The 27,526-nt window shown below is 32.3% G+C and overlaps 1 protein-coding gene across 6 annotated transcripts in view; it reads right to left on the bottom strand.

Annotated features, from left to right (window-relative positions):
- Positions 1-22,998, bottom strand: part of LOC148616028 (uncharacterized) — a 34,818-nt gene extending 11,820 nt beyond the window's left edge. The window contains exons 1-6 of one of the 6 annotated variants that reach the window (XM_088582657.1): positions 22,807-22,878; positions 22,345-22,510; positions 19,718-19,990; positions 19,208-19,256; positions 2,269-2,970; positions 174-381 (exon numbers count right to left, since the gene is read on the bottom strand). In XM_088582657.1, the coding sequence (XP_088438783.1) occupies positions 174-381; positions 2,269-2,970; positions 19,208-19,256; positions 19,718-19,985 (1,227 nt within the window). In that variant the 5' untranslated portion in view covers positions 19,986-19,990; positions 22,345-22,510; positions 22,807-22,878. Of the gene's footprint in view, positions 1-173; positions 382-2,268; positions 2,971-4,498; positions 4,674-19,207; positions 19,257-19,717; positions 19,991-22,344; positions 22,511-22,806 lie in introns of those variants that run through there. The other 5 variants (XM_088582658.1, XM_088582656.1, XM_088582659.1 and 2 more) reach the window with 5 other exon arrangements.
- Between the last annotated feature and the right edge of the window lie 4,528 nt (positions 22,999-27,526).

The following is a 27,526-nucleotide window of genomic DNA, read 5'->3' as shown; positions in this document are numbered from 1 at the left end:
ATGGAACTATGAAAAGTTTACACGATTTTATTATACAGTCTAATTTATCTCATAATATGAATTATTCTATGGCAAATATTGTAGAGATCCGTGAGTGTACGCTAGTTTTCTTCCAATTATACAGTGTTCTATTAATATTTCACCATATTTTCAAGTCGGTAAAGTGTACGTACCTCGAATGTTATTTTCTTGTTTTTGTTGGGTATAACTGTTATCATGGATGATAATACTTGTTCATCAAATGACTCTAAACATTTGTCCAAATCTTCTTCTGTGTCAGATCCTGTACAAATTACATCATTTTCATTGATATTACCTGGCATAGTCAGGATAACGCAACAAATGTCTTGTTTAAATTTATTCCTTTGGGAGTTACGATATCTGAAAATAATAAAATACTAAACTAATTTTAGTTTTACTAGAAACTGCAAATCTACAAAGCAAGACGTCCAAACAATATGCTAACTGTAATTTTGTCATGGCTTAAACACGAATATGAGTAGGTATTTATTCTAAAAATAACGCCAGATGATGTAATCAAATTGCAACTGGCACATAAGCCTGTAATATAAGAATTTTCAACCATGGCGTGTATTTTATGTATTAGTTTTTTGTTTTGACTGCACTTTACAAAAAGGTTAATATACTTTGTTTATTGATTGCAAAAAAAAATTATGGCAAAAATTATGAACAAGACATCTGTTTTATTCTATCATCTAATTTAAACAGCTAGGTTTCTCCCTATTTAATTTATTATTGTTCTATCCATCATACCTTTAACAGTTCAGTTAAAAAGAATTGTACGTTTCTTCCAACAATGCCCTGTCTCTGTTGCTACGGTACTATAGTAATAAATGACGTTGTGTGTATGACTGAGACTTTATCGCAGTTTATATCAGGTCGTAATATTAACTGTGACGAAGTCACTATCTAAAACAAAGTGTCATTTATTCATTTTATCGATAATTTACGAATAAGAAAAGACAATGTTGTTTGTTCAAAATACCTCTCGCCAAATACATGCATGTGGAGGCAATTCGTCAAATCCCACCCTAGAAAATATTGAAATTCTCTGTAAATCAATGAGATCGCACCCCCATCCCCAATCCCGAATCCGTATTTTAGATCCGCCATTGTACACATGTAAAGGGTTAAAATGCCTTACAGTAGCAAACCTTCAATATTGCTTTATTATACATTTGTATCAGCGATCCCTGTGGGATGACATTAATATTTCATACATCACACTGTGTACCTACATGCTGGCAGTAAAGACCTCAAATGTGCCGTAATTCGGAAAAAAATGGTAATATATGTATCTTTAAAAAAAATCGCAGTTTATATAAGCCTATTATTTACTGTGACGAAGTCGCTCTCTAAAACAAAATGTCATTTATTCCTTTTATCGATAATTTACGAATAAGAAAGGAAAATGTTTGTTCAAAATACCACCCAAAGTATCAACTAATTGCGAAATATTTTATCGGATGACCACTGATTTATAATACCGTTCATTCAAAATTACCACGTGCGTCAGTTCATGAAGAGATGAGATGTGACAAGGGCTATTTGACATTTTTATCACAATATTAATTTTGATTACAGGATATTTTTTGTACATCATCTTATTAAGGATTATTTTATTTTTTTTAATGGTGAGTTAGAATTTGTTTACGATATTGCCAGTTCTTGTGAGAAAAGTACAATAGGTTGCGCTTGAACCTTTGTCAAAGCTCTGAGCACAATTAGTATCTTTCGATGACAGTACATTTATTAAAAAACGATTTTTTGGCCGTTTCATATTGTATTATTCTTCCTTGACGCATTGTTAGTTATCTGGTTAGTATCCATGTGCTATTATTCTCTTTTAATAGTACTTAATAATAACTAGTTTACAAGACAAAATTAACATCACATCAACAGCAAAATTCGTAGCATTTGTAGGTGTTGGGTTTCTCAGGCTTAACACGACAGCATGCGATTTAATATTGCTATGCACATGTAAAAATGCAGCAAAACTTACTCACAACTTTACAAAAGTATAGAATTAATTTATCTATATTATTTATGGATAAATGTTTTGGAGGTTACTGTTATATGACATGCAATATTGCTGTGTGTACCATATTTCATTTTTATGTGTTTACAAAATTATGTTTATAGTTACGATTACAAGTACAAATAGATTGGGTTGCAACGTCACAGAAATATGTAATTTCATTGGCCATCAAAAACGGCGATATCTCTTCGCGAATAGTTGCCACCTACCTGATGCAAATTGACCCAATAATCCCCTGGATCGAGTCAGTTTTCAATAAATTACCGATGACAAATTGGTTATATACATACACAAACGGCAACCAATTTCTGCAGTCACGTCTCCTTATTTCCTCTTCCTGTCGTTTTCTTTCCTCTTCTTGTCTTCGCCGTTCATGTTCTTTTCTTTGTTTTTCTTCATTTTCTTTTTCTTGTTTTTCTCTCTCTTTTTGTCGCCTCTCTTCTTCTTCCTTTTCACGCTTTTCTCGTTCTTCTTTTTCTTTTTGTCTTTTCTCTTCTTCTTCTTTGTCCCGCTTTTCCCTTTCTTCCTTTTCTTTTTGTCTTTTCTCATGTTCTTCTTTTTCACGCTTTGCACGTTCCTCTTGCTGTCGTTTCTGTTGTTCTTCTTTTTCTTTTTCTCTTTTCTTCTGTTTTTCTAGTTCTTTTTCTTTCTGCATCCTTTTTTTCTTTTCTTTGGTGGATTCTAATGTATCACACCATTGATTTAAAGACTTGTTTATACTCGATAAGTCGTTTGAGGATAAATTTGTTTCACTTTCTATTTTTGAAATCAACTCTTCAGTTTTAGCAATCAACTGAGTCAGAACTCCTTGCTGTTTTGCTATTTTTTGTAAAAGAAGCATGTTGTCTACTTTCTTTTTGTCTACTGTGGTACTTTGTTGTTGATTTTTCTTTTTTCCTTGTTTTTGGTAACTAAAGGTAAAGTACAAGTAGAATGCATTATTGGAAGGGATACACAGACAATCGATGTGAGGCGAAATAAAGTAATACCTATGCGATACTGCCGCTAAAAATGGTTAAAATACCAGAATTCATGAGTTAGCTGATTGTAACTCACAAAATCACCCAATAATGATTATTGAATTCCAGAGCCTATTAGTTATGCGCTCATAAATATCGCTCGATCGTTACCCATAAATACCAACCAAATATAAGTACAGCGCAAGTTGGGACAAAATATCAGTATCAATAATGAACTCTAGTTAATTCACGACAACGAGGTTTGTAGCAAAAGAAGCAGATTTTGGATTTTTTTGTAAACATTAGAAGACATACATGACAAAATATGCTATCAGTGGCTACAAGCAATTTTATATGAAAACTAAAAATTGAAATAAAATTTATTAATGGCTACATTTTATAACTGTTGGCTTTCTATTTTTTTGTCGTGCGGCCTTGAGTTCTTTACTAGGAATAAAACTAATTAATTTCAGGCAGAAAATCGAAATGATAATACTTCAACCATATATTATATACGAAAATAAAATATCAATTATATATGAACTTACTGTATAGCGCAGAGTTGCAGTCGAAGAATTAAAGTAGGTATATATTAAAGTATTATTTATATACTATATTATATTATATATACACTACTGTACAAAAAACGACTGTCCGTACGATAGTCAGTCATATTTTAACTGATACAGCCAATATATATCTGATAATGAACGTCAAAATGACTGAGATAGACTGATAATGTTGGTACAGTCTTTTGTGGTAACTGTGTAAGTTAAAATTTGACTGAATAAGTCACCTTTCAACTATCTAAACTTTTTTACGTTTAATCAGACATATCTTGACTGATTAAACGTATTTTGCGTTAAATCAGACGTTTTGGGATTGACTAAACCTGATTTCCGTTTAATCAGACGTTTTTGGACTGAGTAAACTCATTTTGCGTTTAATCAGACATTTTTTGACTGATTAAACGTGTTTTGCGTTTAATCAGACATTTTTTTGCATTACCTAAACCCGATCTCCATTTAATCAGACGTTTCTTGACTGATTAAACTCATTTTGCGTTTAATCGGACGTTTTTTTTAACTGGCTAAACTTAATTTGTGTTTAATGACATTTTTTTACAGTCTTAACTCATTTTGTGTTTAATCAGACATTTAAATGGAAAGACCACCTTTTCATTAAGTTGAGCTCTTATGATAAATCATACCAACGCAAACAAAAATAAATAGCCTTTTATGCAAAATGCGCTTTTATAAAATGCTCAAAAGTTCGAAATCTTTGAAGTATAGGTAGATAGCAATCTTGCAGAACTCTCCTATCTGAAGGAAGATTATAGCAGACTTTATTGATTTTTTCCGATAGCTTCCGATTGGCTCGTGACGTCACTAAGTCGGTTTGATATTGATACAAGCACTGCAAATAATATGTAAACAAATAATATTCCGTGAAATTTCTACGGTCATATTTATCTACTCACCGAAACATGTTGTCTTGTCAAGCTTACGTTTACTCAAATGATAAAATAGAAATATTTCAAAAGTTTTTTTTACGGCAATACGAACATTCCTCGGAAGTAGCCGTTAGATTTTCCTCAGACGTATTCTAGTCTTCTAGCTGCAAATCCCGTTGTTCGACAAAGTTGTCTGACATTTGCTTACATGTTGTGCCTCAATCTCTTCTTCTGTATATTTTGGGTTGAAATTATAGGAGAGAACGCCACCAAAATTGCGATTTCAACGGACATCGTAATCAATTACCTTTTTACTTTCACTTTACAAATCGACTTCGTGACGTCATAGCTCAATCGATCATGGTGGCGCCCATAGGCGTGGGAAATTTAAATTCCCTACAAATTCCCTATTTATAAATCGCGATTAATTAGTTGAGAAAAGGGAATTTTCGTTGTTTCAATTTAATTTTCAAGAACATTTAACAGATTAGTTTCGATATTTATGACTTGCACAATAACATGTTCTTCTCGTTTAAGGCTTATTCGAACATACTTGTATATAATGAATAATTTCATATTGCGTTCATTCGTCCCGTTTTTACACTGGTTTATCTCGTGTTTAATGTTTTGTTACTTACTTAACAATACATCATGTATTTTCTTTCTAAATTATTATTTTCTCATCATTACAATTAATCATTCAACTGTCCCTTAAACTCTCTTTCGATATCATAACACAACCTTATTTTAGAACAATGTAAATCCCATCCGTTGATATAGTTAGTCAATGTAAAGCTGTATCCATGCCGGTGTGGCATATCTCCTTAAAGCATATGTACAGTATAGCTAAATAGTTCCGGGAACCTCTGGCAAAATACATGCATGTAAACCATTGTCAGATTCATGTGGAGGCAATCCGTCAAATCCCACCCTAAGAAATATTGAAATTCTCTGTAAATCAATGAGATCGCATCCCCCCCTCCCGAATCCGTATTTCAGATCCGCCATTGTACACATGTAAAGGGTAAAATGCTTTACAGTAGCAAACCTTCAATATTGCTTTATTATACATTTGTATCAGCGATCCCTGTGGGATGACACTAATATTTCATTTATCACACTGTGTACCTACATGCTGGCAGTAAAGACCTCAATTGTACCGTCATTCGAACATCTTCAAAAATGGCAATTTAGGTATCTTTAAAAAAATCTCACCAAAATTATTGTCAGTTTACAATAAACACCCCTGTTCGATAACCAGTTTAAATGAACTACTGGCATTAGTCTTTTCTGGTTTCTACAGTTTCAAATCGAACTCAAGGAACCAAATTATATCATAAGATACGTACTATCTTTGAACTACATGTACCTCTCAACTAATCACATCTATTTCTTACAAATATATAGCTTCTATGTTACGTATCGTCTCATACACAATGAATCCTGTAAAAACAGCTCTATCATCACAAGTATTATCTTTAATACATGGATATCTAAATTTGAAAACGCATACATTTTCCTAACATCTATAACTGAATTTTCGAATATTATAACACCAGATCACAGATTGTCACCTTTCAAGAGACGCATTATCTAACCTTTCACCATATCAAATTTTAACTGTCATTTCTCTCTAATTTTACGAGGCGGGAATCGTGAAATATTTTTTAAGACTTAATTAAGACCAGAACCCCATTTGTACGTTTTAAACTGTTTAATTCCATGTTTTCTGTTTTGTTTGTTTTGTTTGGTTTTTTGCGTTTAGAGGGGTGTAGAGAAAACACTTTTTGAATATTAATAATAATCTTACTCTGCATTGCACGTCAGTGTGATACGAAGAAATTTTCCATATTTTCATAAATTCCGCCCTTCAGAAATGCAAGTAAAGATAGCGGACACCAAAGGGCAGTATCTGGTGAAAAAAAACTTTGATATGTTAGAAAATTAGAGCAGAATTAAGCAATAAAATTCTGAACCCCCCTATTTAAGTTCTTGATCGGAACCACCCATTTTCACATGAACAAAGTTAGGTATCTGCCCCTGACAAAATTTCTGCTTTTTTATGAACTTTTTTTTATTTTTTACAAGTTTAACCAGGGGGCGAATAGTTCAGGATAGTTGACCTTAATACCGAGCGGAGTGATGCAAATGGTTGGGGGGTTAAATTTGTTAAAAATCAAATTTCGTGCTAAAATATACATTTTTCAATAAAACTGGATCACGAACGTCCCCTCCACCCTTTATGATTCAGCAACTGACAATATTGAATGAATTTGAACTAAAATGTACAAATCAACTGCCCGTCGTCGACTTTTAAAACTCAAAATGTCTAGTAGAACCACAAGTATTGGAGTCTCGCAAGGCAAACCTGCAACACGTTACTGAAATTAAAGGGCTTTATTTTCCAAGTCACATACATGTAATGTTCCAAGCAATTGTCATGTTCTTATACATTGTATTATTGAAGAAATTGTAAAATTACTTACATTGTACTTGTTTCGAAAAACGCGCTTCAGTAGTCGTAAATATTCTAGGAGTGGGGTTACATATCATATTTCACACTGGGTGTTAATTGGTTTCACCCATAGTTGTACAAGATAAGACGAAATAAGTTATATGGCACTTATAACTTGATTTTACGGTCATAATTATTATTTTTAAGATATTAAGTTCTATTCATTTTTTTAATTGAAAAACACAATATTTTCTTAAGTTGCAACTTAAATCACAGCTACTTTCATGAGTGTCGCCTTTAATTGAGCATATTTACCCATCCTAACACCCAACATGTACATGTAAGATCTTTTTTTCATAAAATCTCAGTCTTCCGTTGGTGGTATGGTACCTAGCCGTATTGTTTCATAAAGATTTACACGTCACGATAAGTAACATGCCTCTCTGTACACCAAATGTTTTCTTTTAACATGTATCTTATTTAAATTTTGGGGAAATATAAGAAGATTTATAACAATGAATGATATTTCAAAATCTATTATTTGACATCACATAACATGACATTGTATCTTATTTCACATATATATACCTCATTACCAAAATAATCTATGACAAATAGTGAAAGGATCATAAACTGGCCATAATTTAATTAGCAGATTAAAGATTTAAGATAATATAAATTTTAAAATATCTAAATATCTAATGTTCAAATTTTATAAATACTATCCCAATATTATTTGCTTTATTCCTGCAAAAATTTAAGAATATCGAATAATCGCTTAAGTCCTTTGCGCACTCAGGGCTCCTGAGCGGTGTTTAGACAAACAAAAGCAACACTTCAAAAAACGGTCATGGTAATTCATGATTTACAGTTGTGTGTTTATGATGAATATTTGATTATTTTAAGGCACATGTTACAGCAACCTTTAAATAAATCTTTAGGTCACAAATATTACAGTAGACTTAATATTATACATGTATAGGTATTAGGATTTGCAGATAGTTACATGCATTTTGGTTGTTATGTTACTTTAAACAGGGGTACATTCGAAGACTTCCAATATCTAAACTAGTAGTACATTTAAAATGTAGAAGAAATTAAGTATAATATGTGGCCCTGATACTATATCAGTCATGTATAAGTACCATGTACATGTAAACAAATTACTATCAACATATAGTCCGTAAATCTCTATGCTTAGAGATACTTGTCTAATGTATATAAACTAATCATTTTAAGCTTGTATTATGATCTACACTAACTATGCAAATAGGTAATATATTGGAATCACCTTGTCGGTCGGTCCATCCTTCTGTATGAAATTTCATCAAAAGCATCTTGCCTTCCACTGGACAAATTAATTTCTAGTTTTGTTTGCAGCAATATATACATAGGGCATAGGGCAATCTTTGTTACTGTCCAGTATATAGGGCATAGGGCAATCTTTGTTACTGTCCAGTATATAGGGCATAGGGCAATCTTTGTTAGTGTCCAGTACATAGGGCATAGGGCAATCTTAGTTACTGTCCAGTATATAGGGCATAGGGCAATCTTTGTTAGTGTCCAGTACATAGGGCATAGGGCAATCTTTGTTACTGTCCAGTATATAGGGCATAGGGCAATCTTTGTTAGTGTCCAGTACATAGGGCATAGGGCAATCTTAGTTACTGTCCAGTATATAGGGCATAGGGCAATCTTTGTTACTGTCCAGTATTAACCTCCGGTTTAAAAGGACTTCCATTTTAACTTACAGAATGATACAGACTTTTTTCCCACAAGAACCTTAGGTCCCACTTGATGGATTGATTTGAAATCATTTGCAACGTTGGCATGCGGCATAATATCCGTGGGGCACATGTTGTCAGCGGTTTTTGCTATTGTGCGAGTAGAGGTAGATTCTCATAGCACGACAACGTATGTAACTTTAAATTAGTGTATCTAGTCTCTTAACAGAGAAATCGAAGATTAAAAAAATATCTATTCAGTAGATCATACCGTCATTAAACCTACTGGACAGAAAAATTTAACCAGTGTTGTTAATTAATGGGTACTAGTAATACTCGGGTATACCTTATAAGAATAACCAACCGCGATGAGTTCTTAGGCATAGTCCTGAAAACTCGGGAATTGTATAAGAGCCACATTTTTTTCTTATACGGTACCGTCTGTATGTATGAATGAAACGAAAAAAAATCTTAATTAAAAGGTCGTGATTGTAATGAGTTATGCAGGGTATCATATTAAACGAACGGCCAGTCTTCCTACCTGTAGTTCAGGTATTGAATAAAGGTTACCGCCTGAGGTGTCAATATTACGTAATTCGGTATTTCTTTGATCTTTACCTGTGCACCTGGACTCAAAGAACTATGGATTCAAACGACCGTAGAATGCCTGGGGCTTAAATTGCATATTGCAATTCTAAGTAGATTCAGATTCAGATTCAATATTTTATTGAAGTCTCACCACTTGTACAACATATAAAACCGTAATTTATACGACATACTTATGCTTAAAAGTCAACAATAAAAGACATACAAGTATGAAAAGCAGTATTCAAGTGCCATTCTATTAAGAATTATGAGAGAGTATTAAGATATATTCATATATGTGCACATGCAAAATAAAATACAAGAAGAAATATACAGCACATTTATAAAAAGTGAACTATTTATATAAAAACTAGTCCTCCTACATAAAATATTATAGCAGGTTTTAGCAGCTAATTGACACAATTCTTCAGTTAAAAATATAAATAAATTTATCGTTATCAGACAATGTATAAAACAATTCATTATATTTACACGCTTCCTCAAATAATAAATTACGAAGATCTGCGTATAATGGACATAAAGTTAAAACATGTTTTTCATCTTCGATAATATATTTACAATTAAAACAAATGCGCTTAGATACTGGTTTGTTTTAATAACGTCCAGTTTCTACTGTTAAAGGAGCAACACCACATCTACATTTTGCAAATGCACTTCTGTGCTTTTTGGACATATTTGAGTATCAAATTTGAAACACTGATTAATCCAAAATGAATTAAAGATACTAACGTTCAGGTTAGATAAAAAAAAATCACCTATAATAGTGCGAATCTGTTATTTCATTTTGTCATTTAAAAATTTGTGACTAACAAGTTGTATTGTAAATTACTGCTTGATTTAGTCTTCCAGTCTACGGTATTACATTTAGGAGGTTCGATATTTTTAGAGGAATATGTTCTGCTAATCAGTCTATGCCGTGATTCGCCATTATTTGCACAAAATCGGCCAAACATGACTACATTGTATTTGTAAAGCAGTACAATTGTTATAGTATGAGCGCTTACATACTTGTACGAGTTTGCACCAATTTTTACATATAAAATTAGACCATATAGAGGAACAATACAAAGGATATTGTTATTATAAGCAAGCACTCTGGATTGAACACATTAAAGTTCCATGAATTATTCCCCGATGAAGACTGTGTATTCCCCCCATAAATGTCTAATAATCGTGGGAATAATGTATAATTTACAGGGAAAACATTTCATCTTACGCTTTCAAAAGAGTATACATGTATCGTGGAACCGTACACAAAAGACTTACATTTAGTGTAGAGCAAGTCTCATGCTAATCTTATAAATGTGAAATACTGCATGCATTCACATACTCTCACTGGTACTGAGTTTTAAGTCTTACTCGGCCATTTCGATCTTAACACAACCTTAGATCGTCTTAAAATTTACTGAAAAATCATAACAAAAAATTGTCAGTGGCAATCAAAATTTGTTAACGCTATTATCCTTCTATCCATTCAATTTTTCATGTACTCATCTAATTTCTCCTTTTATTCTAAAATACATGCAATTTAACATTGAGAAAAGGATTTAAAGGTTATTGGATAATATTCGCTTGAGAATATATACATGTACAATGTACATGTATGTATTGACCATGGAATTAGGACCTCAAGTAGTAAAGCTATATTACATGCATATACAGTCCCTGGTACAGTTCTAAAAATGAAAAAGTATTGCGGTACCTTTAGGTACATGTATACAAAATAATTTTTAAGTAAAAATGTAATATTTGTTTGAGAATATGCTTTGTAAAGCTAATGTCAGAAGTTAACTATAATTATAAGTCATCCGATTTCCGGAATTTTCCGTAGCTCAGTTTTGCCGTTTAGTTGAACATGAGTTTTCTGTTGCACTGCACAACCATAGACCTGTAACTATAGATCTATGATACTGCAGTGACATGTAATGTAGTAGGTAAATACCGAATAAATAATATCATTAGAAACGACTTGCAGCCGTAACATGTGCATGCAAAAATCTATAGAATGTATAAGAGTCAAATATCTCTGCCAATCTTGTTTAGGAAAATGAGACAAATATTTTTTGTTTCAAAGTCGTCCGAATGGATGGCCTTTTAAAAAGCTAATCTTGTTGTAATATATAAAAAAAAAGTTTGAACCCCTTCGAAAGATCACCTCTCATTTAGGAATCTCTGGGTCCCGCCGCCGTTGACACCCTTTTCACGTGCACAATATGTGCGTAATTTTAAGCGGACGAATACTAGTAGAATTCTCGGAAGCAAAGGTAGATAAGGTTTTAGTACATTCAAGGAGTAATGAGTTTTATTGACTTAAGTTCGAATATTAGCTAAATATGATTAAAACTGCCGACACAATATAAAAACGTGCGCCAATACGGGATATAGCCGTCAAATTCGGGATTAAGCCGTCCCCATACAATACGTCATACTGGACTGGCTAAAGTCCATATTGGCCTAGTGTATTCGACTAATTAGTCAATAAAGGTATATTAGCGTAAGGTTTTTTTCATATTGGCTGATTAATTGGTCCTCGGCTAGAAATATAAGATTTCGTCGACGCTTCAGTCCAGATATTTTCTCGGATCTTGCTTAACACTACAAAGACCGGTCTTACTGCACTAAGACCAATAAAAAGACACTTTTCACAAGTAAAAGTACTACCAGTGGAAAAGACATGTAAAACTGCATGGAATGCTCTAAGTTAACTATAAAAAAGTAATTACACCGTCAGATTTTTAGACTTCTTTTGTGCAAAGTTTTTTTTCCGGCACGTCAGCCATTATGTGGGTAACAGACCCTGACCTGGACTCTTTGATGTCTACAGTTGGATGTGGATATTTTTATTTATTAATTGAACATTGGTTTAAAACATTTAAAATCAGACGTGTGGACATCCGATAGTGCCTAGGTTTTCATTTAGTATTCAATTGTAGATAATTTGTTCATTAAATATTTCATGTAATTTAAAATCGCAAGAGTAAAAATTGAGTTGAAAGAAATTAAAACAGGAAATGATATGAAACATGAAATCCCTTGAAAATTTATTCGACTTGAGCAATACCAATAAAAGTAATGCACGCATTGTCGTCAATTTGAAATAAAAAACAACATAAATATATATGAGAATTTGCTTGTTCCTATTTAAAATCAGCCATGTGGACATCCGACAGTGACTATGTTTTCATTTACTATACTCGAATTCATCTCAGCCTGTTTGCAGTTTTTTTAGATTAATTTTTTTATTACTCAAAAGTTCCTTTAAAAAAATGCAATTTAATTCATGTCGTTCTGTACTACAACTTTCAGTTACAATTACAGACTTTTTTTTTTTATCGCGCTAGAACTGTGAGATAATAGGGAACATTTCAAAATATCCATAGAAACAAGATGGCGGATAAACAATACGTTCAGTGCAAAATTCTCGTAGAAAAAATAAATATGGAAATACTTCGATCTTGGAGGTAAGAACGAGAAATAATTGCATGAAAGTTGTAGTACCGAACGACATGAATTAAATGGCAATTTTTTGAAGGAACTTAAAAGATAATTAAAAAAAACTGCAAACAGGCTGAGGTGAATTCGAGTATTCTATTAAAACTTCATGAGACAACCATCAATAATTTATGATTTCATGTACTTTAAAATCGTAAAAGGGTATCGTTTTTTCCGCGCTGACACATGATTTTAATACATGTTTTTACTTGAAGAATGACATGTCCTTGTTATTGAAATAATTTAGAACGAGTTTAAAGGAAATTTGAAAAAAAGTTGTTTCTGTCTGATTTTTCTTTTGGTTTCATAGTTCTTCCAAAAATATAGATATGATGATTAACTTGGATAGTTTAAAAAAAAAAAAACGAAACGTGACCTCAAGTGCCGAAGAACCCCCAGAATTAACAGTTAAATCTCAAGATATTATTATACATTGGTCATTTACAATAACCAATTGATTACATATTTATCTTATTGATTTTCTCAACAGTTAATAGCAATTTTCAAATAAATTTTGAATTCATCAGTACTTTGGCAGTAGAAAATCGGATAGCGGAACTACAGGCTTTATTTCACATGTGAAATTTGGAGATTAATTACACAGGGAAAATTCGATAATTTATTGTCATCTATATCATAAATACATTGACATCAATTTGTATCTGTCGTTTGTCTATTTACCATCAGATGTAACTAAGTTTTATAGATGAAGTCGCTATGTATCCGTGGTCTTTGTCCCCACAAACAGAAAACTGTGCACAAATGACTAAGTATCTAACTATTCAATGACTATTTCTATATATAATTAGGTGCAAATATATGCATTTTTAGATACCTACATTTAATTCAGTGGTGGTACTTTTATTTGAGAAAAACATCATATTATTGGTCTTAGTACAACTTTTATGGTCTTAGTGCACTAAGACTTTGCAGTGTTTAGACTGGCCGATATTTATCTCGCTATAAGAGTCGAATACAGGGATGATAAACTGGGGGAGGGAGGAGTCCAGGCTATTAACTGTTCATGTTTTAGTAAATTTTGCACGTAATTAGCAAAATTTCACATAAGGGCGGAACTTTCTGGATCTACATGTATATGTTACAGACTAATTATGCCGCACGCACTTCATCTGCCAATTTTGAATATTGACTTTTTCCAAATCGATAACTCAATAAAAAGTAAAGCATATGTGAGTCCTCCGGTTTTTATGGTCAAAGGACTAGTTGCTAATTATTCATGAAATTAATACTATTATAGTATTAGTCTATATGGTTCATCCACTCGATGGTCCAAGTACAAAATATGTGTACATACAGTCACATGCAACCATGCTACGGGTTAATTTTGCGACTCAATAAATGAATCTTAAGTATGTTGAAAATTGCTACATTGTATAAAATGTGTAGAAATTCTGTATAATAAAAAGGATAATCAACTGGTCATTAAATTATGAACTAAAATATACTGATCTACTGTATAGTCTCAAAAACTTTCAAAGCTAAATGAAAATCGAAGTATTTTCTGCCCCTAAGGCTTATTTTGCAATATCGAGTAAATTTTCAAGGGTTTTATTTTTTTTACATTTCACTCGGCTCCCAATTTTAATTTCATATAATAATAACAAAAAATATAGATTATTATAAAAATGAATAAAAAAAAAAATCAATTATGTAAATTACAAAAAACTTTTAGTTACACAGTGTAAAATTGACTTTGATCCAGAGTTCTATAGTATTCTAGATGCCTAGATATACACAAGTTCAGGCGATACATGAAACATAGTGCCTTATCAACTTGAGAAAATTTCTCAAATTAGATAAATATGAATAAATGAAATAAATAAAATGTATTTATTCTACTCCACCACTGTAAATTTGATGATACTCCGACGAATTCGTAATGTTTATTTTAAACTGATGCTGTGAAATGTTTTTTTCCCTATTTCACGATTTGGTTTTACATATGCAGTGCGCAGTGAAAGTATTTATCAAAATCCCCAGAAAAGTAAATACACTGCAATGTATGCATCTTTACAATGCATTCCGACTACCGCTGTTTAGTTACGTAATATTCACATCCAAATATCATTTAATATATTTTACTATAATTATTTTATTTATTTCAAAAAGGAAAGGTTAAAATAGTGAACATTGACCTGCTAACTTAAGGGAGATAACTCCTTTTTTGATTTTTTTTTAAATAACACAGTAATTTGATCGGAGTAGTGACTTAAACCATCTTATCACAGCCTGACACCTTAATAACAACATTTTCGGCGCTGGTCAGAAATAGTCTGAACGTGACTGAACCGGTCATGACTGGGTACGAAAGACTGAACCGACTCAAATAGACTGAACAAGACTGTTAATGGTTACGGCCGATAACAATCTTACATGTAACAGCTACTGAACGACTGAATTAGTCTTGGCAATTTTTTGTTCAGACAGGTCAGACTTGTTCAGACAGGTCAGACTTGTTCAGACCGAAATGGCCGTTTAAGACTTTAACAAAAAGTACGAGTGTCTCACTCCGGCGTCCCGCTCATTAACGGTGAAAAAAAAATTTGTTACCAGTTACCTAATAATTTAGTTCGGACTGTAACCATGTAATATGAACAATGTTATGAAAAGCATTTATGATCCGTCGATGATATACCGGTCAATGACTTTACAACTGTATAGTCGGTTGGATGACGGAGGTATCGTTCATATTGATAAGATTTGTTTTGAATTCATACAGGTTTACATCGTATTATACATTGTATATGTGCGAGTAGAAACACCAACATGTTTGTAGAGTGGCACTAATGGTGAACTGGATCATGTCAGCTGTGTATCCTCCGTTTTTATCAAATCTTTTTCGCCCAATCATTTTTGGCTGAACTACCTGACCACCTAGTGTTCTTGGACCAACATTTATTCTTACATACACTTATCACCTATGGAAAAGGGGGTAACTTATATATGAATCGGTTTGGTGAAAATGTTCGAGGCCGCGCACTCGTACCCTTTCACCTGTTACATTACCCCCCCCCCCCACCCCCCACCCCCTCGGTGCTCCTATGGTGCTGTTATAGAAACGAAATTACTAGAGGTATTAGTACTACGATTAGTAGTGTGAGTATATGTACTTAGTACTACATGTCGAAGAGGTTCGTATTTACAATCTTACATTCATGATTTAACATTCTGTGTTCCCTGCCCCTTACGCTAACAAAAATCTGGCTGATCATTTAGAATATTATAAGAAATTACTTTCGCGGTCCCCTTGTAGGCTAGTCAACGGGTTATCCTCTTGAGGTTTAAAAAACATTAAAAAATATATCTTTCTTGGTACTCTTGTATTAGTAATTATAATCAATGTGTTTCATTTTATCTACTTATCTGCAATAGTAATATACCAAGTATCCATGCATATTAGCGTTTGATGATTAAGTTATTAACGTTTCTCATGACCAAATTTTCACATGAGTATGAATGAAAATTTACATACGGTTGCTAAATCGTCCATTTTACACACCTGTGTAATTGGTTACAATGCAAAGTTCATTTTTGCTACTGTGTAAATGCATTTTGTTGACTATTTTCCTTAATTGACCTTTTGGTCTATACGTGTACGGAAAGCAAAATTCACATACCCGTGTTTTCGACAAATAAAGTTAAAATTTTGCCCAGACAAAAACAAGCAAAATGATACCATTTGACCTGATTGGTATTCAAAACATGTCTAACTTAGGCAAATTAGTTATTTAAAGTACCACCACTGGTAAAGAAATCTGATTTTAATGACGTTGAATAACTGAATTACAGGATCAATCAATATTTTTTTATGCAACAATCTTCTTCTTATGTTCTTGTGTTAATTTTTTTTTTCTTTTAATCTAGAACCAATTTTTCAAATTTATTTATATTGTCCATGTAATAACAGATAGTCTTTGAAGTATGTTAGTTTACCGGGGTATCGCAGCAGATGGCAGTCAAAGCCGAGCAAGGGACAAATACGGGAAACTTCCCCGAGCCTTACGAAAGTACTATTGCGCAGATTGGCGACTCGTTTTGATGCTAGCACAAAAAATTCTCCCTTTTTTTGCATGAGACATTTAAATGATTTTTGGATATGCATATAAAACAAAACAAAAACAATTGCTACAATTTGAACGATACCAAAGATTAATCAAGGGAACCAAGGTTATAGCGGTAATCAAAAGAATGTAATCCAAGGACAAAGACCAGACATGGAAAACAGACATACACAACAAAGAACATGAAATAACTAAAACCATACATACAAAGTAACGATAGCAAATGAGTAACTCGGACTCCACTAAAAACTGGGAGCATGGACCATGTGCACCGGTAGGGTAAGCGTCCTCTGCTTTTCTAGAAACACCCGCCGAGTTGCCCAGTCTTTATTTGAAATTTTTATTTCTAATTTAAAATGTAATATAATTATGCATACATATAATGTTTCTATGTGTATTTTATGTCTTAGATTAACTTTTTCATTTCTGATAATTGTTGAAGGAAATAAAACAGGGAACTGAGCAGAACATAATGTACACAAAAAATAAACAAAAATCTCCGCACCCAATCCTACACTGAAAATCAATGCATGTATCAATTACCAATGTACATGAAAACCTCGTGGTCACGGCCCATGATGTGACATGACGCGCTTCTTTGTAATGGACACAACTGAATTACAATAAACAGGATGTAGTTGACACGCGTGCGGCTTGATTTATACCAAACAGCTTAGACTATAAATTATTGACTGATTGACCGAGTGATAATAAAAGGTTCAGGGTGTTGTTCATAATAGCGTCTATGAGAAGAAATTACATTTGCTAATGAAAAAAAAAAGTATTTAATATATCGTCTGTATAATAAGTACTTTATAAACATATGCCTGCACTTGTACATACATGTATAACATGCCTTGCTATTATAACCTTTAACCCACCGGGACAGGCCTGTGTTTTTCACATATATGATCGAACACAAACGTGATCGCAGGATGCAGCTGCAAAAAAGTCTGTGTGGCACAAAATAAAAGCTAAAACTTTCTGTGAAGAGAAATAAGGTAAATATCTTTACTACTTAGAAATGTAAACATGACATCGCTCTGCAATTAAATTATAGTATATCCAAATACTATAACTTGGCTACGTGTACGTATTTATACATGGCCACTTAGAATTTGCATGTACATCCATTGATTGAACGGAACAACAAAGTCATTCGTCGAGTAACTGCATATATTGATATACGGACTGGTCCATGTTCGCTTTCAAACCTTATTTTATTTAAAACAGCCTTCTATACGTTTTTGTTTTTTTGGTTTTTTTTTTTTTTCTCAAACTTTGCTTCTAAATTACAAAATGTATATATCAAATTGAAAAATCTACAATATACCCTACATATTTATTGGGTTTATCTCCTTAATAAAACATAAATGCCCACCCCCAACTATTCCACTCGCCAGAATAAGGTTTCATTGACCCTTATCCTTTTTATTAAATATGCACTGTCTGCGTTTCTTTTTCATATATGTATTTACTTATCAGCTGGAACTTGCATCGAAATACCTCACTCATAGCGACGATGATCACTATTATTGGTTCTAAGTAGTTGGGAAAAGTACATACAAAAAGGTCAATTGTGATATTTAACCAGAATCTTGCAAAATTATTTTTGGCGATGAGGTATCACATTCCAAAATGCAGACTACATGATACACTGCAGTAGTTGGTGAAATGAATAAAACTAGAAGCGGACCCGAAGTTTTTAGAAAGTTTCAAGCAAGGGAATTTATAGAAAGGGTTCCACGCTATTATAAAAATAATTTGCCTCCTATTTTACACAAAACCATCACAAGTGTCCAACAGTAGAATTAGGTCCCTCTCACTACGAAAAAGAGCTAACACGAAAAAACACGTCAAAATGTTAAATCAATGAAATTAGATAAAATATACATTCGATTAAAAAAATGTATGGTTAAACGCAAAATAAGTTCTGACAATCCAAACACATCTGATTAAATGCGGAATATGTTTAGTCAGTCTTAAAATGTCTGAATAAGCGTAAAATAAGTTCAATTAGTCCAAAAAACGTCTGATTAAACGCAAAATAAGTTTAATCAGTCCAAAAACGTCTGATTAAACGCAAATTTAGTCAGTCCAAATACGTCTGATTAAACCCAAAATACGTTTAATCAGTCCAAATGTGTCTGATTCAACGTAAAAGAAGTTTAGACAGTCGAAAAGTGACTTACTCGGTCATGTTTTAACTTAAACAGTGGATACAAAAGACTGTACCAACTTTATCAATCAAAATCAGTCCTTTCGTCAGTCATTATCAGTCATATATAGACTTTATCAGTTAAAATAAGTTTGACTATGGTACGGACAGTCGTTTTTCTTTTTGTACAGAAGTGATTATAAAAGTGTTATTACATACCTGTTACCTGTATTTGAAGTTTCACTGAATCCTTCGTGATTTATTTCATCTGGAATGTATTTATGGGATTATGATGTCTTATAAAGAACATTGATAGTAATCTATGTTTGACAATATAATTTAGTTTAATAAGCTATCGTTTCAGACACAAGTCGAAATTGTTTCAATGAGATAACCGTATGCATAGAGTGGACTCTCAGTCAATTGATTCAAGAATATAAAGATCCATAAAGACTTTTTGTATTGAACACACTTCATCTGTAAAGAACTATTCAATTGCTACTATGAATTTTATTAGATGTTTATTTTGTTACTTTGCATGTATTATTTTAGTTACCTTATGTTCCTTGTGTGTGTTTTCCATGTCTGACCTTTGTTCCTGTATTATATTTTTTTTATTACCGCTAGAATCTTGGTTTCCTTGATTACTCTTTACGATGATTTGGTATTTTGGTATCATAAAAGTTTAACAATAAGCAAATAAGTAATAAAAATATTGAGATCTCTTACCTTTAGTGTAAATATTCTTCATTAGTTCTTTCATGTCTTCGCCAATTTTTATACTACCAAGTTGGACAGCCTCTTTTATAATGCGGAGCTCGTCAAGTATTTGTTGACCATAAATGGAAACTTGTTCTATCACAGAGTTTGTTGATGACATTGCTTTCTTGGCCTTTTCTACATATATTTCGACGGTCACATTCGAATCTGTTACTTTTGGTAGAGTATTGATTGCATGCTTTTGTACACCAAGTAATTTTAGCGCTGGTATATCCATGATAACTTCAGTGAAAATTTAATAAATATTACATTTATCATGCATGTTACTGACAAGATATGTTGCTTTAGTATCTAAATTAATGTTTTATTTTAATAATTTTATATTAATTCATGACACCACGAAGTCGTTTTTCCCAAGTATTCAACAAGCTATGCGAGTTCAGATAACCTCCAGGATCCGGAACTCATCAACCAAAAGGTGATTTGCAGGAACCTTCAAACCTCCCATTGATGGCTCATCATGTCGCCAAAAAACAAAATCAAGCATTTTTTAATATTTTGGTCTCTTTTTATACCTCTTTGCGGCAAAAATCCGATTTTTGGATTTTTGTTATTTTTCTAACTTCTTCTTTCTTCAAAACTGTTAACTGACATATCTTAATATCACTAGATGACCAAATATCTCATCTTTCCTATGGTGCGAAAACATTGTAATAACACTAGGGTTTTGGAGAAAAATGAAAAATATATACTCATAACACAACGAAAAATCGCTTAAATTGGCATAACTTACAACGTCAAAACCCAAAGAGTATTAATGATCCAACAATAAATGGCTTATTTGGTACTTTCTGTTTATTTCTATCACAATTTGATACTCCTTGGTTTTTTTTATGATGTGGCGATTTGCATAGTCTGATAGTATAAAAAAAAATCCAACAAAAGCGATTTTCGATTTTCCCATGAAAGTTGCATAAATTCCACTGTATAAGTTATTGCTCAATCAAAACGTCACAACATTGGTATGATTCGGTAGATACTTAAATTTTCTACATTATAAAACCCTGAGAAATTAATTTTCAAGAATGAATTTTTAAAAAAGTGAAAAGTATTACCTATACCCCTAGAAAACTGGTCTCAATGTAGAAGAAAATTCTCATTCACTGCATACCAACACCGTAAAACTCATATTTGATGCATTCATAATTACAATAATGATGTATTCAACATATCTGATCAATTAAGCGCCTACATTTTCCATTTGGGGTTACAATTATTATAAAATGGTAAAAAAGAGAAATTTCTGAATTTCAGATTTTCTTCTATATCAGCAGTTTTAGTAATATTTTCTTCATATCACAGTTCAAACAAGCTTTTGTGTGATACAAAGATAAAGTGTCTAAGCTTTCACGCGAGCCCCAGCAATAAAGATTTGAACTTTTTCAAGTCCAGTTAGGTGAACAAGTGGCACCCCTATCCAGGAAACAAAACCTCATTATGGATCAAATTGCTAATTTTAATCATGTGGAAAAGAGATAAGAGGTAATATTGGTTTTTTATTGGTGTACTTTATCTGCTTGTTTCAGGCGCTAAATTCCTATTATCATCGTGATGGTAATGAACTTTCATAAAAAGGGGCATATCTGAAATTTCATAATTTCTCCCATTGAAACTGTAATGGGCAATTGTCTTTCAAATACCGTTCTTCAAACAAACAAAAATATCTCGTTCTCATCAATGAGTTGGTAAGCATTTTCGAAGCAGTGTGGAGGAGTGATCAAGGGAACCAAGGTTATAGCGGTAATCAAAAGAATGTAATCCAGGGACAAAGACCAGACATGGAAAACAGACATACACAACAAAGAACATAAAGTAACTAAAATCATACATACAAAGTAACAAAAGTAAATGAGCAACTCGGACTCCACTAAAAACTGGGAGCATGAACCAGGTGCATCGGTGAGTTAAGCGTAATGCATTACTTTGGCTCATCAGAATACACAGATTCTATCTTTGGATATGCACAGGCTTGTTTAGATAATGGTGTTTGAAAAAATTACCATTACAGACGAAATTTTCAAAATATGAAATTGCGAAAATTTCCCCATTTTTATGAAAAGGTTATTGTTGTTATATTGAATCTGAGAAATAGAAGTAGATATATTGAATGCATTGATTTTGCATTAAAACAAAATTTTCCTACATGTTTTTCAGCCTGTTTTTTATGCTTATATTTAAAATTTTGTGTCATGACTAGATATTTTTTTCGGGGTAATTGTTACCATGTGGAAGACTAAGACACTCGAACAAATGAGTCACAATAATATTGGCTTTTTGTGACAATTGAGTACATATATAGACTTATACTGAAAAGAAACCGAGAATATTCTTTGGCGATGAATTGATTCGGTAATTTTGGGTATAAAGGTACCTATAAATCACAATGTAGTTGATGAGTGTGGGGTGCACGGTTGACCCTCCCAGCTCATGGACTATATCCTTAAAGATCATCTCGCACAACCGACCCTTACGAGGACTCTGTTAGTAGTTACTGTTAGTTGAAACAAACTATTGTTGGTGGCGGAGCCACGGTTCAAGGATACCTGATCGAGTAACTCGGACGGACAGAATATCACCTTATGGCGGCTTGGCTGCAGTGTTGAAGCTCTTGTCTACACTCAGACCACATGTGAGTCTATGAGCGTTTCCCAACTCTATCTTGGAGGTACGTCAACCGAGCAGTGAGTTGCACTGGTTGTGTAATATTTTAATTAAATAAATACGCGGCGATTGCAAAGTATTCTAAAAAAAAATAGGAAAAATAGTTATCTATGTTAAAATTGCAAACTCAAATGTATTATGTTCGTGTTTTTAAAATGTCATATTAAATGCTTGATATTATTCTGATCGGAGCAGTGATTTCAGTGCCTTCTTCCAAATAATGTTGTTCACATAACATTACAAATTTCATTGGTAATTAAACTTTAAATTTAGTAAATTAACGTTTTAAATGTTTTAGATTAACTTGAATGTTCGTGTCGAAATGTTTATTTAGTTAAACATTTAAAAACAATACGAGAAAAAAATCTCGAGCTTACCGTTGTTTCTGTGGATTAATTTACATTCAGTTTGAAAACAAAATAGTTACATGTGGTCCAATTGGCAAATATTTACCATTTACCTCAATATTTTCATATGTCGAAGAGTAAATTATAGCACATCAGAAGGTCAGAAGGAAAGCCATTTGTTATGTCATCAGTCAAACTGGCATTGATGTATTGCGATGACTGTGAGTTAAAGAACATATAACCTTTATTAAATTGTTTGATTTGCAGACGGTCGATATTTGTGGTTATAAATAATAATGATTTCATTCTCAGGTCCAATTTTCGCTCCCAATTCTTCATATGAAGTATCTACTACAGTGAACAAGACATGAATCAGAAATATATCAGACCGATTAAGTGATTGATAATACCTGTAAAATAAAATTTTATACCTGATCGAGACTTTGTAAGTTTTGATTTCGATGTTACAGTTTCTGTAGTACAAAATTGAATTCCCAAAGCCATTATATATCGTAAACTTGACTTAGGACTTAATGTGTCCTCCAGATAAAACATTTGTACTTTAGTCTTAATATTACTTTTTAAGTTCTTTAAAAAATAATCTATAATATTCAGTTAAAAGGAATAACAAAGACAAAAACTGTCATTTGTGGTTGGAACGCATACATCATTACACTCAAAATCAGTAAAAACATTGTCTAAGCCATATCCTATCACGTTCTCTATATAATTTACAAAAAAGGAAAATGAATTAGCAACAAAGTAAAACGCTGAACATTTTTGACGTTTAATGTTTTGTTCACAAAAAATATGTATTCTAACTATTCCTTGTTCTCGTATTTTGGGACAAATATTAAAGTTAAATATTCGAATGAACGCTATATGATACAATACGTGATAAAATACAAGTTAAGGTAAACACTTGTAAGTGCAGTTATTTAAGGCCCATAAATAAAACACTACACATTTCAAGTTTACTTCAAAACAGTATGAAACAATTGTTCTCTTGACAACTTCATATTGAAACAATATAACAAAAACTAGTAAATCAAACACTTTTATCAACCGTGATCTTAGCAAATATTGGATAGCTTGATCATAAGATCGATCTTTTATATTTGTAGTAATGACATTTGACAATAATTGAGCTCAAATAAGAAAAAAAAAGACTTATTTTACAGGTGTGTAAGTGTGTGTTATACATTTTACAAAGAAAATCATGAAAATATCATTCGAAAAGCCATTGGAACAAAGTCATGTTGCTAACAACTCTGAGGTTATTACTGGAATGTTTTAGGGTCTACATCTGTTGTTTAGTAAGCTACAGTAAATGTACTGATTTTCTAGGATTCTGTCGATTGAACATGTACGTGGGTATTGATTTTCGAGGTATCAAAGAAATGATTAGTGATATATAGTGTTAACAAATCAATTTTGCGAGTACTTTTTTTTCGCTGTATTTTGTCCACGGCGAAAATAGCGAAAATTAGTACAACGCGAAAACTAATTTGTTTTTACAGTATATGCAACATGACAGCAGATGTGTTGACATAATTGAGTTTTTCTTTATCATTTAACTTCGATTTGACATTATACAACAAACTATGCGGGTTTTTCTGAATAAACAGAAGACATTTACCCTACCGGTAATCTGGTCATAGTTTTTAGAGCAGTCCGTGATGCTTTTTCTATTTAAGTCCACATGAAATTCAGACACTGCCAACTGTAAAGTGATTCATGGTGAAGAAAAACCCACCAAACAAACAATGCCTTTTGAGTCTACATATGCTATACTTTCACATACTAATAATCATCTCTGCATTCAGATCCGCACTTTCTAGAAAATTATACAGTCATCTCTCACTAAAATCAACCAAATCAAACCAAATCAAGAACGAAAACTCTTGCAAATTGCTAATGTCATGTACAATCCATATATTTTTTATCTCGAAAGCGCCATAACCAAATGAATGGCTGGTTATTTTATCAGTAACTGAACAAGAAAACAACTGAATTCCGTGGGTTTTTGTCATGCATGAATCACTTTCTGTCTGATTTTTAGAAAGACTGCTTCGTAAGTATCTCTGTGCATTGTTAATTTGTAGTATTTATAGCGTTTTGTCTTTTCCTTGGTGTAGTCTATGACCTCGGATAGTGGATATTATGCACTGTAATTCATTCTTAATCATGGTCCCAGATTGTGATTTTTCAACTATTGTCATATTCCTACTTTCGTGCAAGATTGTGAATGAGTGTGATGAGCTTTAGCACTTTCATTCAATGACAGTACTTGTTCACGTGCTCATGTAGATTGTGGTATATATGTAAAAGTTCATGTGTGTGTGAGAGAGTTTTCTTTATACCACAATCTACATGAACGTTTTCATGAAAGCCATACTTACAATTGTATGTTAAAATTGAGTTCAATGACTTTCACAAGTTTCAAACGAATTTTACCATTCCTTTGGCGACTCGCGTTTTGTATCGCTTACTTATATATAATACACATTGTGTACTAGAAGATAATGCATAGTTTACAGGTTAATGGATGAACTTCATGTTTATATATGGGTAGTACAAAACAATTCAAAAGACCGTATGATAAAGATGAATGTTATAAGAATGTGCAAACACGTTACAAAAACTCCAGAATATCTTGTAAATGTGTGTTCGTGATTTCGATTATGATTTAATAAAGACTGAGTGCATCAGGTCAGGTAATTGTTATGGCCAAAAATACCAACTCTATAGGAAAAAAATAAAAACTGTTCAGATCATGGTAATACAATTAAATAGGAATATAAATATTTTGTGGCTTTATCATATTATACGTTGTTTTACAAAAAAATGCTGAAAATGATGAATGTTTTGTTGTATTTCAGACACATCCAAACACACTGCCAACAACTGTTTTCTTACTTATGGTAGACAATTATTATGTACTTTTAATACAATAGATTGTCAGTTTTATTGTACTAAATACTCCAAGTTTGTGTTTTTCGGTTTAGGGAATTCTTAAGCTTATATTTAAATCATTTTATCGATTGAAACAACAATAAGCCGTTAACGAAAATGAAAAAAATATCAACGATAATTAAGCACCTATTAAACGTCAATAGTCTGATAAAACCATCATTTAATGCTACATTAAGTTTTAAATAAATCAATCAGGAAATGAAGGATAATAACAAAATAACCGAACTGATAACATAGTTCAAAAGTAAACGCCGTATAACGAATTAACAGTGAAAATGAAATCATGATTAATGCATGAAAATGACTTCATGACAAAATAGTGTTTAATTAAGTTTTCCAGTTTCTTTATTGTTATTATTATTATTTTAATTTTTTTTAATTATTTATTTATTTATTTATTTATTTTGAATACTTTATTACAAAGCGGATTTTGTATCATCTATATGCACGCTCAAACTACCAAGTTATTTTTTTTTCTTTGATTGGAACTTCTATCTGGCATCTTAAGCCTTCTTTGACTCCACTTAAAGACGAACTTAAGTAAAACAAAGTGTACTGTTTATATGTAATAATCTTGAACTTTGATTTCATTGAAGTCCGGTCTTTTTCACCGTGGTACTGGTTAGCTTATTACTAAACAGGTGATAGTTAAAACAACATATACGTTATGGATTCCACTCGAGGCGATCAAATTACGATTTTCAACACGTGAACTTTAAAGAGTGGAGACAAAGTTTAAATCAAGCATACGCTAATAGAGAATTGCATTTCCCTACAATATATGTTGTTAATTTGGAAAATGTTAAATGGCGAGAAAAACCTCCACTTTCTTCATTTACCATTTTTCCAGAAATGTCATCTTATCACGGTGGTTAAGAAGTCATATGCATTTTTCAACTACCGGCTATTATTATGAGAGAGATATATTGATAATTTATTCATGTTTATTTGTGAAATAAAATGAAATGTTCTCTGAAATGAAGAACTTTATATTTTAATAAAATTTAATTTTATAAGACAGCTTTTGCTGAGATTTAAGATCAATAACGATAAGATAAGCTTTGACATATACATAATAATGCGTTACGCGTTATGTGGAATTTGAAGTTTTTTAACACTTTTTCCCCTCAAGGTCTGAGAGATTCCTCCAGAATTATAACTGTAGCGAGGATTAACAAGAACCATAATTGAAAATGTGTCACTAAAAGATAAGTTCATTAGTTCTACTGATACTAATAAACGGATAAAAAAGATTAAAATTATGTAGATGGCCTTAACCTTTTATATATTTTGATTTTTTTCCCGGTGCAGTCGGTATAATTTCGCTTTTAACCCTTTGACCTTAAAGAAGCTCTTCTATGGAGACGCAAGTCATCTGATCGCAATCCTTTTTCCCGATTGGGCAAACACTGATAACTTAGTGGCGCTCGAAAAACTGTATCGAAAATTGAAATTGCGTGACATGTGTTATTTTCTTGAATGTAATGTAGAAAAATTATTAATTAAAGAACAGAATTTTACTGCGTCAGCTATGTTTTTTTACGATAGGACTTGTATATTTCAAAGTTTATCATAGTCTTGTGAGGCAAATAATTCATAATCATTGTTAAACGATAGATGAATGAAACAAGATGTTTAAATTTTATTACAAAATAAGATTTTAACTAACATACTTTTGAGTGGAGGGATACGGCAAAAGCACAAATTTTGTCAAGACTCTGGAAACCAAACAAGCAGCCTATGTCCCTGCTCCTTTGGTGATCAAAATGATCAA

Source organism: Perna viridis, chromosome 5 (assembly GCF_037379345.1).
Source record: "Perna viridis isolate PV_CMFRI_1.1 ecotype Kerala chromosome 5, ASM3737934v1, whole genome shotgun sequence".
NCBI lineage: Eukaryota > Metazoa > Mollusca > Bivalvia > Mytilida > Mytilidae > Perna > Perna viridis.
Note: the sequence above shows the minus strand (reverse complement) of the source record. Positions and strands in the feature narration are given on the sequence as shown.